We start from the raw sequence: 16,649 nt of genomic DNA on the forward strand, positions 1-16,649 counted from the left end.
AGAAGGCGGTCTCAGAGATAGTCTGGTCCTATGCGATGTAGGGCTTTATAGGTCATAACCAACACTTTGAATTGTGTCCGGAAACAGATCGGTAGCCAATGCAGTCCGCAGAGTGATGACAAGATATGAGCATGTCTAGGCAGGTCCAAAACCGGTCACGCAGCTGCATTTTGGACGATCTGAAGTTTCCAAACACTCTTCAAACGTAGCCCCAATCATCACACAACTGGGAAGCTCTTCTCCTGATTAGCCACCAACTATGCCTTGGACAATGGAAAAGACGAAATTAAATTAAGTTTTAGGATTGTCAAGATATGTTGAATGAGACTATTTAAGACTTTAAGCATCAACATCAGCACTTTACATGAGATATGGAAACTAATAGTGTAGAGAGCAATATTTGCCGCCCTGAGTCTGCGGAGAGGGGCGGCATACAAATCTAAATAATAAAATAAATAAATAAATAAAATATTTAAAAACAATCATACCAGTTCAATCATACAACATAAATCTCATTTCGTTGGCCAGGGGGCTGAGACCTAATTGCCCCAAGCCTGGTGACATAGTCTTAAGACTCTTATGGAAGGCAAGGAGGGTGGGGGAAGTGCAAATCTCGAGGGGGAACTGATTCTGGAGGGCCGGGGCCCCCACAGAGAAGGCTCTTCCCCTAGGTCTCGCCAAGCAATATTGTCTGGCTGACAGGACCTGGAGAAGGCCAACTCTGTGGGACCTAATCGGTCACTGGGACTCATACAGCAGAAGGCAGTCCCACAAGTACATTTTCCCAATGGTCACAGTTTGGATGCTTCGCAACTGGCTTGTATTTATGACTATTCATGTCATTGTCATGTGATCACTTTTTTGTGACCTTCTGGCAACCAGTGGAGAAGCCAGATTCACTTAACAGCTGTGTTACTGATTTAAAAATTACAGTGATTCACTTAACAACGTTGGCAAGAAAAGCCACAAAATGGGGGCAAAACTCATTTCAGAGCTGCCTTGCCTAGCAACAGAAATTTGGGACTCAACTATGGTTGTAAGTCGAGGATTACCGATAAAACTGCTATATTGTTTTTTATTACTATTGTGAGACGCCCCGAGTCTTTGGAGAGGGGTGGCATACAAATCTAATAAATAAATAAATAAATAAATAAACGGATGAATGAATGAATGAATGAATAAATAAATAAATAAATAAAAACTAAATAAATAAATAAAAATAATAATAAAATAATAAAATAAAATAAAATAATAAATAAAATCTAATAAATAAATAAATAAATAAAATCTAATAAATAAATAAATAAATGGATGAATGAATAAATAAATAAATAAATAGAAAATAGAAAATAAAAAATAAATAAAAATAATAATAAAATAATAAATAAAATAAAATAAAATAATAAATAAAATCTAATAAATAAATAAATAAAATCTAATAAATAAATAAAATTTAATAAATAAAATCTAATAAATAAATAAATAAAATCTGATAAATAAATAAATAAAATCTAATAAATAAATAAAATAAAACAAAGGCATCCCTTGATTTTAATCATCCCTGTTGCTGTAGAAGAGAGCAAGGAAGACTGACTGTTTTAATCTCTCTCTCTCTCTTCCCCCCCACCCCCCCACCCCCGTCTTCAAACAAGGCCAAGAAAAAAGACCCTGCAGTAGAAAGATCCACCGTGCATCTTATATTCCTAAAGCTGTGCTTAATGTTATTTGCAGAACGCACGAATTACGCTTGCTTAGATTTGTGGGTTTGAGCTGTAACAGCTCTAATATTGTGCAGATAAAAAACATCTGGGTCACTTAGTAACCAAGGCTAGTATGAATTATGTTTTCATTTATTGCCGAAGTCTGTTCCAGAACTAAATGGACTTCTTTTCTGGCGAACGGGATGGGTTTTTTCTTGCAAAAAGGCAGTTGCAAAGGCTGGACCGAAGTCATGAGTGTTATAAAAAGTTGGCTTATTTCTTTTGTTGTATTGAGAATTTTCCTATTAGATTAATCAATTTGATAAGCAGCAGCACCACAAGATCTCTGAAACCAGAAGGGAAATCTAAACAAGAATAGAATAGAATAGAATTTTTTATTGGCCAAGTGTGATTGGACACACAAGGAATTTGTCTTTGATGATGATGATGATGATGATGATGATGATGATGATTATTATTATTATTATTATTATTATTATTATTATTATTATGTCAGTACAACACAGCAAACGAGATCACTATGCTGGATTTCTTATTTCATCACCAGTCGGGCACTTCCCAAGCTCCTAGGACTGCGTGATGTAGTGGCGAATTATGTTTTCCAATCCCAGTAACGCGGCCTTTTGCAATTGAGAGATGGAGATTTTGTCAATTCCGATGGTTTTCAAATGTCCGCTGAGATCCTTTGGCACTGCGCCCAGCGTGCCAAGTACCACTGGGACCACTTTCACTGGCTTATGCCCGAGTCGTTGCAGCTCGATTTTTAGATCTTCGTATTTCACTAATTTCTCTAGCTGCTTCTCCTCAATTCTGCTGTCTCCTGGGAGTGCGATGTCGATGATCCATACTTTCTTTTTCTCCACAATCAGGATGTCTGGTGTGTTATGCTTCAGAATTCGGTCAGTATGAAGTGGGAAGTCCCACAGTAGTTTTGCTTGCTCATTTTCAACCACTTTTTCGGGCTTATGATCCCACCAGTTCTTTGCCACTGGTAAATGGTAGTTCCGGCAAAAGTTCCAGTGGATCATCTGTGCCATTATTATTATTATTATTATTATTATTATTATTATTATTATTATTATTATTCCTCCAATATTTATGCGCTTAGTATAGATAAAAGAAAAACTACATTTGTAAAGAAGCATGAGGTACAAGAATTAATGATTGTCGTAGGGTACAAATAAGCAATGAATAAACAATATTAATATAAATCATAAGGATACAAGCAACAAGTTACAGTCATACAGTCATAAGTAGGAGAAGATGGGTGATAGGAACAATGAAAAGACTAATGGTAAGGCAGCCTTAGTAAGGCCGCCCCGAGTCTGCGGAGAGGGGCGGCATACAAATCTAAATAATAAAATAATAAAATAAATAAATAGTTTGACAGTGGTGAGGGAATTATTTGTGTAGCAAAGTGATGGCATTCAGGGAAAAAACTGTTTTTAGGTCTTAATTGTCTTGGTGTGCAGTGCTCTATAGCCTCGCATTGAAGGTCAGAGTTAAAATAGTTTATGTCCAAGATACAAGGGGTCAGTAATATAAGTGCTAAAGAACAATCAAACCTTTTGCTACCATTGTCTTTTGTTCCCTTTTGTGAATGTCTTTGTGTAGTCACAATGCAGAGGTTTTATTTTTAAATGGTGTCTTAATGGGACCTGTTCTGTTTAAAACTAGGGAGTTAGTTATCCTGAGCGCCTGCTACTGATAGTCCTTGACTTATAGCCACCATGGAGCCCTCCACCTCACCCCCCAAAAAATTGCAATCTTTTTTGCCAGTTGTTAAGTTGTTTGCCACTTTGTTCCTTTTTTTAAAAGACATATCCCCCCCACACAAACACTTAAAAAATCCATTTTTATTGCAAGTGCTACGGTGTTTGTGATGTAGCATTATAAAGAAAGTCTACTTCTAAGTGGTTGCTTTTCACATTTTGGAAATAAATTTGTTTAGGATTTGCAGCAAGAAACTATTAGCATCAGCAAAGTGATTCCATTGCTGAATTTCTGAATTTGCTTTGCATCCCCCCCCCCCCTCCAAATCCTTGGATGCTGCTCCAAATTAGGGAGGCAGCCTCTATAGTTTGCTTGCAGGAATGGTGCCTTTCATTTGAATCCCTGAATAATCAGACCATCCGCTCTCTTTTTGTTTTACTAATAGCAGAGTTGTAAAGGCCTAATGAGGCTTAATGCCTTCAGGTGGGTGTCTTAACTCTTTGAGTACAAAGGAATCTCAGGCAGCAAACCATTTCCAAGTCCTTGAAGAAGATTATTAAAGGAATGTTAGCAGACTCAATGGCAGGGCCAGTATTCCTGTGTCTACCTGATTTCTCAAGATAAGGTGTATATTTAGAGGCATTGCTGGATGAGATCCTTTCAGAATAATATTTAAATACTGATGTGTTATATAGAATAGAATAGAATTTCTATTGGCCAAGTGTGATTGGACACACAAGGAATTTGTCTTGGTGCATATGCTCTCAGCGTAGATAAAATAAAATATACATTTGTCAAGAATCATATGGTACAACACAATGATTGACTTCTTATTATTACTGTTGTATTGTATTTTACTTGTTGCAAGCTGCCCTGAATATTTATTTATTTTTATTTATTTATTCATTCATTTGTCCAATACATAAATACATAGGAAGAAAATAGACATGTGATAATATAAAAGAGGGTGAAAGTGGGCTTAGAGGAGAGGATATATGAAAGGAAGAGAATATATATGATAAGTGAAAGAAAGGAAAGACAATTGGACAGGGGACGAAAGGCACATCAGTGCACTTATGTACGCCCCTTACTGGCCTCTTAGGAACCAGGAGAGGTCAATCGTGGAGAGTCTAAGGGAGAAGTGTTGAGGGTTAGGGGTTGATACAATTGAGTCCGGTAATGAGTTCCATGCTTCGATAACTCAATTGTTGAAATCATATTTTTTACAGTCAAGTTTGGCGCGGTTCGTATTAAGTTTGAATCTGTTGCGTGCTCTTGTGTTATTGCGGTTGAGGTATTGGGCTGCATAGAACTCTTAATTAATTAATTAGAGTCTTAATTAATTAATACTGTACATACATACATACATACATACATACATACATACATACATACATACATACATACTGGCTCATTCAGTTTATAAATATTTAGTCTTAGTTTTAATCTGCCCAAACCTGCCAACTTTAAGACTTATGGACTTCAACTCCCAGAATTCTCCAGTCAATTCTCTAGTAGGCTGGCTGGAGATTTCTGGGAGTTGAAGTCCCCAAGTCTTAAAAGTTGGCAAGTTTGAAGACCTCTGAGCTATATAACTGGCAAATTCCCATTAAGAAACCACTCAATCATCACCATAATCCAGTGATGCAGATTTTCAAATTTTGGTTTTTTTTCATGGGACGGACAGATTCCTGGCCCTGCTTCAGTAAATGATGTTGTTGTCTTTATCTTGTGTTTCATTCAAGGTGATCAGCTTCTTTAGCTCACGGATCGAGCATCCTGGAGCTGCGCTGTCAGTAGAACGGGTACTCGAAATCATCAAACAAGGAGCTGTCGCCCTGCCCAAAGACAGGCTCCGGGTGAGTGTGGCAAAACTAATTTTAAGACTTCTTTCCGCTTTTCACTTTCCTGAAATTTCTTGCACAGAGAAACTTGCCTTCCTTTCTTTTTACACCATGCAGCTGGCTGAAGCGTAGACATCAGAGAGTTATTGTTAACGGCGAGTATTCTGAGCAGAGTCAGGTTACAAGCGGTGTGCCACAAGGGTCTGTTCTGGGTCCTATTCTTTTTAATATGTTTGTGAGTGACATAGGGGAAGGTTTGGTAGGGAAGGTTTGCCTATTTGCCGATAACTCTAAAGTGTGCAATATGGTTGATATTCCTGGAGGCATCTGTAATATGATAAATGATTTAGCTTTACTAGATAAATGGTCAAAGCAATGGAAACTGCAGTTTCATGTTTCCAAATGTAAAATAATGCACTTGGGGAAAAGGAATCCTCAATCTGAGTATTGTATTGGCAGTTTTGTGTTAGCAAATAGTTCAGAAGAAAAAGATTTAGGGGTAGTGATTTCTGACAGTCTCAAAATGGGTGAGACGGTAGGGAAAGCAACTGAATTTAAAGATGCCTGGGATAAACATATATCCATCCTAAGATAAAATACAGAAAATAGTATAAGGGCAGACTAGATGGACCATGAGGTCTTTTTTCTGCTGTCAGACTTCTATGATAATACATGCATTAATGGGAATAAGGAGATCGCTGACCATTTCAATAGCTACTTCTGTTCAGTTTTCTCAAAAGACACCTTACAAAATAATACTATGGAGGGATATAGCATTGCTTCCAGCTGTACGGATTCAGCTCCAGTGATCTTAGAAGCCGATGTCTTAGAAGAACTTGAACGATTAAAGATAAATAAGGCAATGGGTCCAGATGGCATCCACCCCAGAGTTCTTAAAGAACTCAGATCTGTCATTGCTACCCCCCTGACTGATTTGTTTAACCAATCCTTGTTAACAGGAGAAGTTCCTGAGGATTGGAGAATGGCCAGTGTTGTGCCTATCCACAAGAAGGGCAGTAGAGAAGAAGCTGGTAACTACAGGCCAGTTAGCTTGACATCAGTGGTAGTTAAAATGATGGAGACTCTACTCAAAAAGAGGATAAATCAGCACCTAAAAAACAATAACTTATTGGACCCAAATCAGCATGGCTTTACTGAAGGCAAATTATGTCAGACTAATCTCATTGATTTCTTTGACTATGTCACAAAGGTGTTGGATGAAGGTGGTGCCGTGGATATTGCCTACCTGGACTTCAGCAAAGCCTTTGATACGGTTCCACATAAAGAGCTGATAGATAAATTAGTGAAGATTGGACTTAATCCCTGGATAGTTCAATGGATTTGCAGCTGGCTGAGGCGTAGACATCAGAGAGTTATTGTTAACGGCGAGTATTCTGAGCAGTCAGGTTACAAGCGGTGTGCCACAAGGGTCTGTTCTGGGTCCTATTCTTTTTAATATGTTTGTGAGTGACATAGGGGAAGGTTTGGTAGGGAAGGTTTGCCTATTTGCCGATGACTCTAAAGTGTGCAATAGGGTTGATATTCCTGGAGGCGTCTGTAATATGGTAAATGATTTAGCTTTACTAGATAAATGGTCAAAGCAATGGAAACTGCAGTTTAATGTTTCCAAATGTAAAATAATGCACTTGGGGAAAAGGAATCCTCAATCTGAGTATTGTATTGGCAGTTCTGTGTTAGCAAATACTTCAAAAGAAAAGGATTTAGGGGTAGTGATTTCTGACAGTCTCAAAATGGGTGAACATTGCAGTCAGGCGGTAGGGAAAGCAAGTAGGATGCTTGGCTGCATAGCTAGAGGTATAACAAGCAGGAAGAGGGAGATTATGATCCCGCTATATAGAATGCTGGTGAGACCACATTTGGAATACTGTGTTCAGTTCTGGAGACCTCACCTACAAAAAGATATTGACAAAATTGAACGGGTCCAAAGACAGGCTACAAGAATGGTGGAAGGTCTTAAGCATAAAACGTATCAGGAAAGACTTAATGAACTCAATCTGTATAGTCTGGAGGACAGAAGGAAAAGGGGGGACATGATCGAAACATTTAAATATATTAAAGGGTTAAATAAGGTCCAGGAGGGAAGTGTTTTTAAAAGGAAAGTGAACACAAGAACAAGGGGACACAATCTGAAGTTAGTTGGGGGAAAGATCAAAAGCAACATGAGAAAATATTATTTTACTGAAAGAGTAGTAGATCCTTGGAACAAACTTCCAGCAGACGTTGTAGATAAATCCACAGTAACTGAATTTAAACATGCCTGGGATAAACATATATCCATCCTAAGATAAAATACAGAAAATAGTATAAGGGCAGACTAGATGGACCAGGAGGTCTTTTTCTGCCGTCAGACTTCTATGTTTCTATGTTTCTATACACCCAAAGTCCCGAAAAGAGTTTTTCCTGCTATCATTCTTAAGGAAGATGATATTGAGAGTGGGTCTCCAGGTATTTGAATTACCAATAGCATTTAGACTTATATACCATTGCACAGTGCTTTGCATGGTGTGTGCAGTTTCCAATGTCGGCATCTTGCCCCCAACAATCTGGGTCAACATTTTATCGACCTCGGAAAGACGGAAGGCTGAGTCAACCTTGAACCAGTCAGGATCAAACTTCTGGCCGTGGGCAGAGTTTGTCTGCACTTTCTAACCGCTGGGCCACCAGGACTCCAGAATTGAGCTAAACAAGGCAGTAATAGCCGTTTATTGGGAATGGAGGACAGAAGGAGAAGGGGGGACATGATCGAAACATTTAAATATGTTAAAGGGTTTAATAAGGTCCAGGAGGGAAGTGTTTTTAATAGGAAAGTGAACACAAGAACAAGGGGACACAATCTGAAGTTAGTTGGGGGAAAGATCAAAAGCAACATGAGAAAGTATTATTTTACTGAAAGAGTAGTAGATCCTTGGAACAAATTTCCAGCAGACATGGTAGATAAATCCACAGTAACTGAATTTAAACATGCCTGGGATAAACATATATCCATCCTAAGATAAAATACAGAAAATAGTATAAGGGCAGACTAGATGGATCATGAGGTCTTTTTCTGCCGTCAGTCTTCTATGTTTTTATGTTTCTAATGAGCAAAGTATGATTGTTCCTGGTATAATTTGGGGTTCCAATTCGATTTGGGGTTGTACAAGAATAAATAAAAATGAAATCCAGACAGCTGTGAAGAAAGAAAAAAGATATTTATTCCTAAAAGCAAAACTGGCTGCAGAGAAATAGAATACAGCAACAGATTTTTTTAATAGCTGGAGTTTGAAGTGTACACACTGATTCTATTTGTATTTGTATTTATTTATCTGTATTTGTCAAAAATTATAGGATTGTAATTTGTACAAATAAAACATTAGATAAGTAATGATAAAAAGTAATGATAGAAGACAATAGAACAGTTGGACAGGGACGGTAAGCACAATGGTGCACTTATGCACGCCCCTTACAGACCTCTTAGAAAGGGAGAGAGGTCAATTGTAGGTAGTCTAAGGTTAAAGGTTTGGGGTTAGGAGTAGAAACCACAGAGTTAGGTAGTGCCTCCCAGGCATTGAATATTGCTGAAGTCGTATTTTTTGCAGTGTAGTTTGGAGCGGTTGACATTTAGTTTTAATCTATTTCGTGCTTGTGTGTTGTTGCGGTTGAAGGTGAAGTAGTCTCTCCGACCCCCTGTGGAAACGTCTTTGGTTCCCAAGAGAAAGCATTTTATTTTGGCTACAAACCCCTTCTATCTCTACTCTGCCCCCCCCCCCCAAAATAAACGCTCAGCTCCAATGTGGCAAAGCTGAAGCTAGAGAATGGCCATGCTCAGGCCAACTTCAGGGTTGACCCGCTGCAGTTTTTAAGTTAGTAACATGATTATAAACAGTAGCGGGCTGGTATGGGCCACACCAGAGCTCCGTGGGATGCTCACCGGTAGCACCGGTAAGTAGCAACCCCCGCCTGGTCATAAAGTGATTCCGACTTCCATGTTGACCTTGTTCGTCAGGACAGGAGGTCATGATCACATGAACTCAGGAAACTGCAACCCTCATAAGTACATGCCAGTGGCCAAGCATTTTGATCACGTGACTATGGATATGTTGGAGTGGTTTTAAGTGTGAAAAATAGCCCCTTTCTTCAGTGCTGTTGCAACCTCAAACAATCGCTAGAGGTACCGTTGTAAGTCGAGGACTATTTGTATACCCCAAAACAACCTCTTGCAATCAACAATTGCCCCTTTAGGAGAGGCAGGAGGTTCAGATATGCTATTTAGAGGAACATCATACACAGGAACACCCTGTAAACGGAGATAACGAGGACTTAACATTTGTTTAGATAATTGAGACGAGAATGTTTACGTACTGCAAATGTAACTAAGGATACTTGGATGTCTGACCGCGTCCGCTCGCTTTCCCACTGAACATATATGGTGTGTGATATTCTTACGATTTGTTGAATATTCCAGTTCAATGGTGGATCACTACAGATCCCTACGAGGGGAATTGCCGCTTTATAAAGGGATTCCATTATGGTATGTCCCTTTGGAAGCCTACGTACACCCTAACTTCCACACAAAAAAAAAATATAATAAGATACAAAGACATAATAAATACCAACGGAGAAATTAAATCTAGAAACCAAAAAAACAGAATGGTGGGAGTATCTACAAATTCAATCTAAATTCAATAAAGATAAAAATACAGTAGGAATAGCAAAAAATACTGTATTAGACAAAATATGTCTAGGACCCCAGGAGCAACTAATTAAATTTTTTTACTGTTATCTAGCAACTAATGAATTTGACAATACTAAAATAAAAACCAACATCAAACAATGGAACCTCGACCTTAAAAAAGAAATTAAAGCCGAAGAAGGGCAACTCATATGGAGCAGAAATTTTAAATTAATTCTAGCCACATCTTATAAGGAAAATTTAATTAAAATGTTCTATAGATGGCATATTACCCCGATAAAATTGGCTAAACTAAATAATTAATTATCACCTATCTGCTAGAAATGCCATCCTACAAATAACTCTTGTGCTGTTCTTTGACAAGACCATACTACCCACAACGAACCTTTAAGTTCAGGCTTGTTTGTTTGTTTGTTTGTTTGTTTGTTGGTTGGTTGGTTGGTTGGTTGGTTGGTTGGTTGGTTGGTTGGTTGGTTGGTTGGCTGGCTGGCTGGCTGGTTGGTTGGTTTAATTAACAAGATTTATATGCCGCCCAACTCCAGTGGACTCCGGGCGGCTAACAAAATTTAAAACAAGGTTAAAAATTTACAATATCAAAAGAAGAGTGTACAAAGAAATAATAACTCTTAAAATAGTACAGTAATCCCTCGCTACATCACGGTTCATCTTTCACGAATTCGTTATTTCACGGGTTTTCAAAAGGGGCTTAAATCCACTACATCCATTAAAAATGTTAAATCCATTAAAAATTCATAAAATTCTTCTACAGTACTGCTGTACTCTATTAAAGAAACTGGTAGGACATCACATGTAATTCCATCTGAGAAACATTATAGAATGACTGTTTAATGTAAAGGGTGGGTTTTAAAAGTCCAAATACTCATTTAATACGTTAAAAAAAATAATCTTTCCTCTACTTCACGGAAATTTGTTTTTCACGGGTGGTCTTGGAATGCATCCCCTGCGGAAAACGAGGGATCACTGTACAGTGTTCCCTCGATTTTCGCGGGGGATGCATTCCGAGACCGCCCGCAAAAGTCGAATTTCCGCGAAGTAGAGATGCGGAAGTAAATACACTATTTTTGGCTATGAACAGTATCACAAATCTTCCCTTAACACTTTAAACCCCTAAATTGCAATTTTCCATTCCGTTAGCAACCATTTAGATTATTACTCACCATGTTTATTTATTAAAGTTTATTTAAAAAAATATTTATTAAAAGCAGACGAAAGTTTGGCGATGACATATGACGTCATTGGGTGGGAAAAACCGTGGTATAGGGGAAAAACCCATGAAGTATTTTTTAAATGAATATTTTTTAAAAACCGTGGTATAGACTTTTCGCGAAGTTTGAACCCGCGAAAATCGAGGGAACACTGTATACATACTTTCAGCCACTCATGCTCCCAGGCCTGACAGTCAGAGCGACCAACCAATGGAACGGCCTAACAGCGGAGGTTGTGAATGCCCCAACACTCGACACAGTCTGGCTGGGGTGGTGTAAGGTTTCCTGCTTGAGCAGGGGGTTGGACTAGATGACCTGCAGGGTCCCTTTCAACTCTAATAAAATAAATAAATAAATAAATAAATACAAGTTGCTTGTCCGTGAGTCGAGGAGCTCACCTGTCCATTGCAAGCTTGCTGAGAGCAAACTAGGCCTTTATTTGGCAAGTCAAGGTCTTGAGAACTGGGAAAGGAGACGGCCTCCTGGTCCGGCTCCTGTTGGAGATAAGTGCAACATAATTAGCTGTCAGTTTAAAAAAGGGCTGCTGGCTGTTTTTTTGCCTTACTGGCTAATTAACCGCCTGAGATGATAGCAGCAGGAGCCAGGAGATAAAGCGGCAGGTGTTGAAATATCCAGCTCTTAAGATTTTTCCCTTCACCTTGTGGGAGGAGGAGATAAAACCACATTAATAGGCCCTGGGTCTCTCCGGGCTTGGGGAGGCGGCAGCGTTCAAAGATAGTGCTGTCTCTTTTCCCAGGCGAGGTTCGCTGGGTTTCTATTTTATGGCAGAAGATTATGAGAAGGAGGCACTTAAAGATCTGGTGGATTAGTCCCAGCACGCATTGGGCCTTCCCTGTTCTCCCTTTTTTCCCCACTTCCAAAGTTCTGTCTTTCTCTCTCTTTCTCTTTCTGTCTCTCTCCCCAACTCCACCTCTCTCTTTTATCTGTCTCCCTTTCTTTTTCCTGTACCTCTCTTTCCTGTGTGTGTGTGTGTGTGTCTCTCTCCTCTCTCTTTCACTCTCTCCCCCTCTCTCTTTTATCTCTCTCTTTCTCTTTCCTCTATCTCTCTCCTGTCTCTTTTTTCTCTCCCTCCCTCTTTCTTCCCTCTCTTTTATCTGTCTTTCAGTTTCTATCCCCCTGATTATCACTCTCTCTCTTTTATCTGTCTCTTTTGGTTTCCTGTATCTCTCTTTCCTGTGTGTGTGTGTGTGTGTGTCTCTCTCTCTCCTTTCGCTCTCTTTCACTCTCCCTCCCTCTCTTCTCTCTCTCTTTTCTCTTTCCTTCCCCCTCCCCCCCTCACTTTCTTATCTCTCTTTCTCTTTCTTCTATCTCTCTTCTGTCTCTCTCTTTTATCACTTTCTTCCTCTCTTCCTCTCTTTCATCTGTCTCTGCAGGAAGAGGGAGATTGTGATCCCGCTGTATAGAGCGCTGGTGAGACCCCATTTGGAATACTGTGTTCAGTTCTGGAGACCTCACCTACAAAAAGATATTGACAAAATTGAACGGGTCCAAAGACGGGCTACAAGAATGGTGGAAGGTCTTAAGCATAAAACGTATCAGGAAAGACTTAATGAACTCAATCCGTATAGTCTGGACTCTGGAGGACAGAAGGAAAAGGGTGGGCATGATTGAAACATTTAAATATGTTAAAGGGTTACATATGAGGTTCAGGAGGGAAGTATTTTTAATAGGAAAGTGAACACAAGGACAAGGGGACACAATCTGAAGTTAGTTGGGGGAAAGATCAGAAGCAACGTGAGAAAATATTATTTTACTGAAAGAGTAGTAGATCCTTGGAACAAACTTCCAGCAGACGTGGTTGGTAAATCCACAGTAACTGAATTTAAACATGCCTGGGATAAACATATATCCATCCTAAGATAAAATACAGGAAATAGTATAAGGGCAGACTAGATGGACCTTGAGGTCTTTTTCTGCCGTCAGTCTTCTATGTTTCTATATCGTTAAAATGTGTATCTTTGAGGCCAGTCTGGGATTGTGTTTGCGAGAGAAAAAAAAGGAAGGATTTTATAAAGAAAGAAATATAAAGCGCTCTCTTCATTACAGTGCTTAGGTCAACATAAGCAGAAATACCCGCCAGGCAATGTCCTGATATGCTACTATGTCAGGGGAAGGATATTAAGGCAATTCATCTTAAAAACAAATAGGAGCTCAACTCTTTCAAGACAAATGTTTATTTATATTATTTTACTGAAAGAGTAGAAGATGCTTGGAACAAACTTCCAGCAGACGTGGTAGATAAATCCACAGTAACTGAATTTAAACACGCCTGGGATAAACATATATCCATCCTAAGATAAAATATAGAAAATAGTATAAGGGCAGACTAGATGGACCATGAGGTCTTTTTCTGCCGTCAGTCTTCTATGTTTCTATGTCTTTCGTTTTCCTCTCTCTCTCTCCCCCTCACTCCCACTCTCCCTCTCTCTCTTTTATCTGTCTATATTTTTCATGTGTGTGTCTCTCTCTCCTTTCTCTCTTTCAACTCTCTCCCCCTGTCTTTTATCTCTCTCTTTCTCCTCTCTCTCTCTTTTCTCTCCCTCTCCCACCCTCTCTTCCCCTCTTTTATCTGTGTCTCTCTCTCTTCTCTCTCTCTCTTTCACTCCGTCTCACTCTTTTCTCTTCAATTTCCACTTTCCCCCTCGTCTCTTTTATCTCTCTTTCTTTTTCTCTATCTCCTGTTTCTCTTTTCTCTCTCTCTTCCTCTCTCCCTCCCTCTGTCCCACCTTTCTTTTATTTCATTTCCCTCTCTCCCCCACTCTCACTCCTTCTCTCTCTGTGTGTTATCTGTCTCTCTTTCTCTTTCCTCTATCTCCCTCCTGATTCTCTCTTTTTCTCTTTCTTCCTTTCTCTCTCCCTCCTCTCTCTTTTGTCTTTCACTTTCCTCTCTCTCTCACACCCCTCACTCCCACTCCCCCCTTTCTTTTATCTGTCTTTCTCTCTCTTTCCTTGTATCTCTTTCTTTCCTGTGTGTGTATCTCTCTCTCTCTCTTTCACTCCCTCTCTCTCCCTCTCTTTCACTCTCTCTCTCTCCCTCTTTCTCTTTCCTATCCCTTCCCTTCTGTCTCTCTTTTATCTTTCTCTCTCTCTCTTTCATCTATCTCCTGTCTCTCTCCCTCTCCCCCCCCTCTTTTATCTGTCACTTCCTCCCTCTCTTTCTCTCTCTTTCACTCTCTCTCTCCCTCTTTCTCTTTCCTCTCTCCTCCCCTCCGTCTCTTTTATCTTTCTCTCTCTCTCTTTCATCTATCTCCTGTCTCTCTCCCTCTCCCCCCCTATCTTTTATCTATCACTTCCTCCCTCTCTTTCTCTTTCACTCTCTCTATCCCTCTTTCTCTTTCCTCTCTCCTCCCCTCCGTCTCTCTTTTATTTTTCTCTCTTTCTCTTTCATCTATCTCCTGTCTCTCTCCCTCTCTCCACCCCTCTCTTTTATCTGTCACTTTCCTCTCTCTCTTTCTCTCTCTTTCTCTCTCTCTCTTCCCTCTCCCCAAACTCTCCCCCTTCTTTCCTTTGGGGGAGAGGATCTCTGGGTTGAGGATTTGGGACTCTTGGGAAAGCAAAGCCCTGTCTGGGAATTATCTCAGCATTTTTTGTGAAGGTTAGGCCAATAGCTGCCCTCCCCCTCTTTTGGGGTAATATGTGGGTTAACCTGTTTTGAATGCCAGACATTTACTAACTAGAAGCTGATGTTCACGTTTATGGGGCATATAGCCTTTCAAGAGATGTGCTTTTGAAAGAAATTTCCTGCCGGTTGATCTATTTGAAGAGAAAACATTTATTTTATAAATGGTGCGTTGAATTTCCCAGTTTTATTTGTCCATTGCTCTGGGTTGGTTTTTTTTTTTAAGTAATAATTATTCTTTTGTCTTCTCACATACTACCTGTAAGTTGCTTTTTATTATTTATGCCTGCGTTGCATAGAATAGTTCCTGGGGAAGGTTTGCCTATTTGCCGATGACTCTAAAGTGTGCAATAGGGTTGATATTCCTGGAGGCGTCTGTAATATGGTAAATGATTTAGCTTTACTAGATAAATGGTCAAAGCAATGGAAACTGCAGTTTAATGTTTCCAAATGTAAAATAATGCACTTGGGGAAAAGGAATCCTCAATCTGAGTATTGCATTGGCAGTTCTGTGTTAGCAAAAACTTCAGAAGAAAAGGATTTAGGGGTACTGATTTCTGACAGTCTCAAAACGGATGAGCAGTGTGGTCGGGCGGTAGGGAAAGCAAGTAGGATGCTTGGCTGCATAGCTAGAGGTATAACAAGCAGGAAGAGGGAAATTATGATCCTGCTATATAGAATGCTGGTGAGACCACATTTGGAATACTGTGTTCAGTTCTGGAGACCTCACCTACAAAAAGATATTGACAAAATTGGGTCCAAAGACGGGCTACAAGAATGGTGGAAGGTCTTAAGCATAAAACGTATCAGGAAAGACTGAATGAACTCAATCTGTATAGTCTGGAGGACAGAAGGAAAAGGGGCGACATGATCGAAACATTTAAATATATTAAAGGGTTAAATAAGGTTCAGGAGGGAAGTGTTTTTAATAGGAAAGTGAACACAAGGACAAGGGGACACAATCCGAAGTTAGTTGGGGGAAAGATCAAAAGCAACATGAGAAAATATTGTTTTACTGAAAGAGTAGTAGATCCTTGGAACAAACTTCCATCAGACGTTGGTTGGTAAATCCACAGTAACTGAATTCAAACATGCCTGGGATAAACATATATCCATCCTAAGATAAAATACAGAAAATAGTATAAGGGCAGACTAGATGGACCAGGAGGTCTTTTTCTGCCGTCAGACTTCTATGTTTCTATGTTTCCTGCTAGTTAAATCTTTCTTAGCAGGAGCATTGAAATGCATCCTTTAAAATTCAAAAAGGAGGGGGGAAATTGTGCCCTGTTCAGTTTATTTGTATGCAAATCCTCTTTCCTTCCAGCAGTCCAAAAGGCTACCCACCCACCCACTCACTGGCAGATGGCTTCAAGGATTAAATGGACTAAATTTTCAGGGGGGGAGGAAGCCCTTCCAGGGATGAATAACCAAAGGAGGCTCTTAGAATTAGCACATTCCTAATCCCCAAAATGAATATTACGGAATGGATGTACAATTCCTTTGGATAAGATAACTGTGTTTGGTCTGCAAGTGAGAATCTCCGAAAGCAAGCATTTATAATCCTCAAGCAATTGTAGCTACGGGACTCTGGGACAGAAAAATACTGTGCTTTTTTTTTCCCATGGGGGAAAAAAAAAATCACAGTTTTGAATTTTGAAATATAAGCTTGAGAAAAGGTGGCTAAGATTTAAATGTTCAGCAAGAAAGATTAATTTGAGAGGCACGACAATCTAGTGCAGAGGTCTTCAAACTCAGCAACTTTAAGACTTGTGGACTTCAATTCCCAGAATTCTGGGAATTGAAGTCCAAAAG

General features: G+C 39.5%; 1 protein-coding gene across 1 annotated transcript in view; it reads left to right on the top strand.

The window, feature by feature from the left end:
* Positions 1-16,649, top strand: part of DYM (dymeclin) — a 293,904-nt gene that overhangs the window by 221,439 nt on the left and 55,816 nt on the right. The window contains exon 16 of the mRNA XM_070736919.1: positions 5,180-5,293. Within this exon, the coding sequence (XP_070593020.1) occupies positions 5,180-5,293 (114 nt within the window). The remainder of the gene's footprint in view (positions 1-5,179; positions 5,294-16,649) is intronic.

This window comes from Erythrolamprus reginae, chromosome 2, assembly GCF_031021105.1.
Source record: "Erythrolamprus reginae isolate rEryReg1 chromosome 2, rEryReg1.hap1, whole genome shotgun sequence".
Classification (NCBI taxonomy): Eukaryota; Metazoa; Chordata; class Lepidosauria; order Squamata; family Dipsadidae; genus Erythrolamprus; species Erythrolamprus reginae.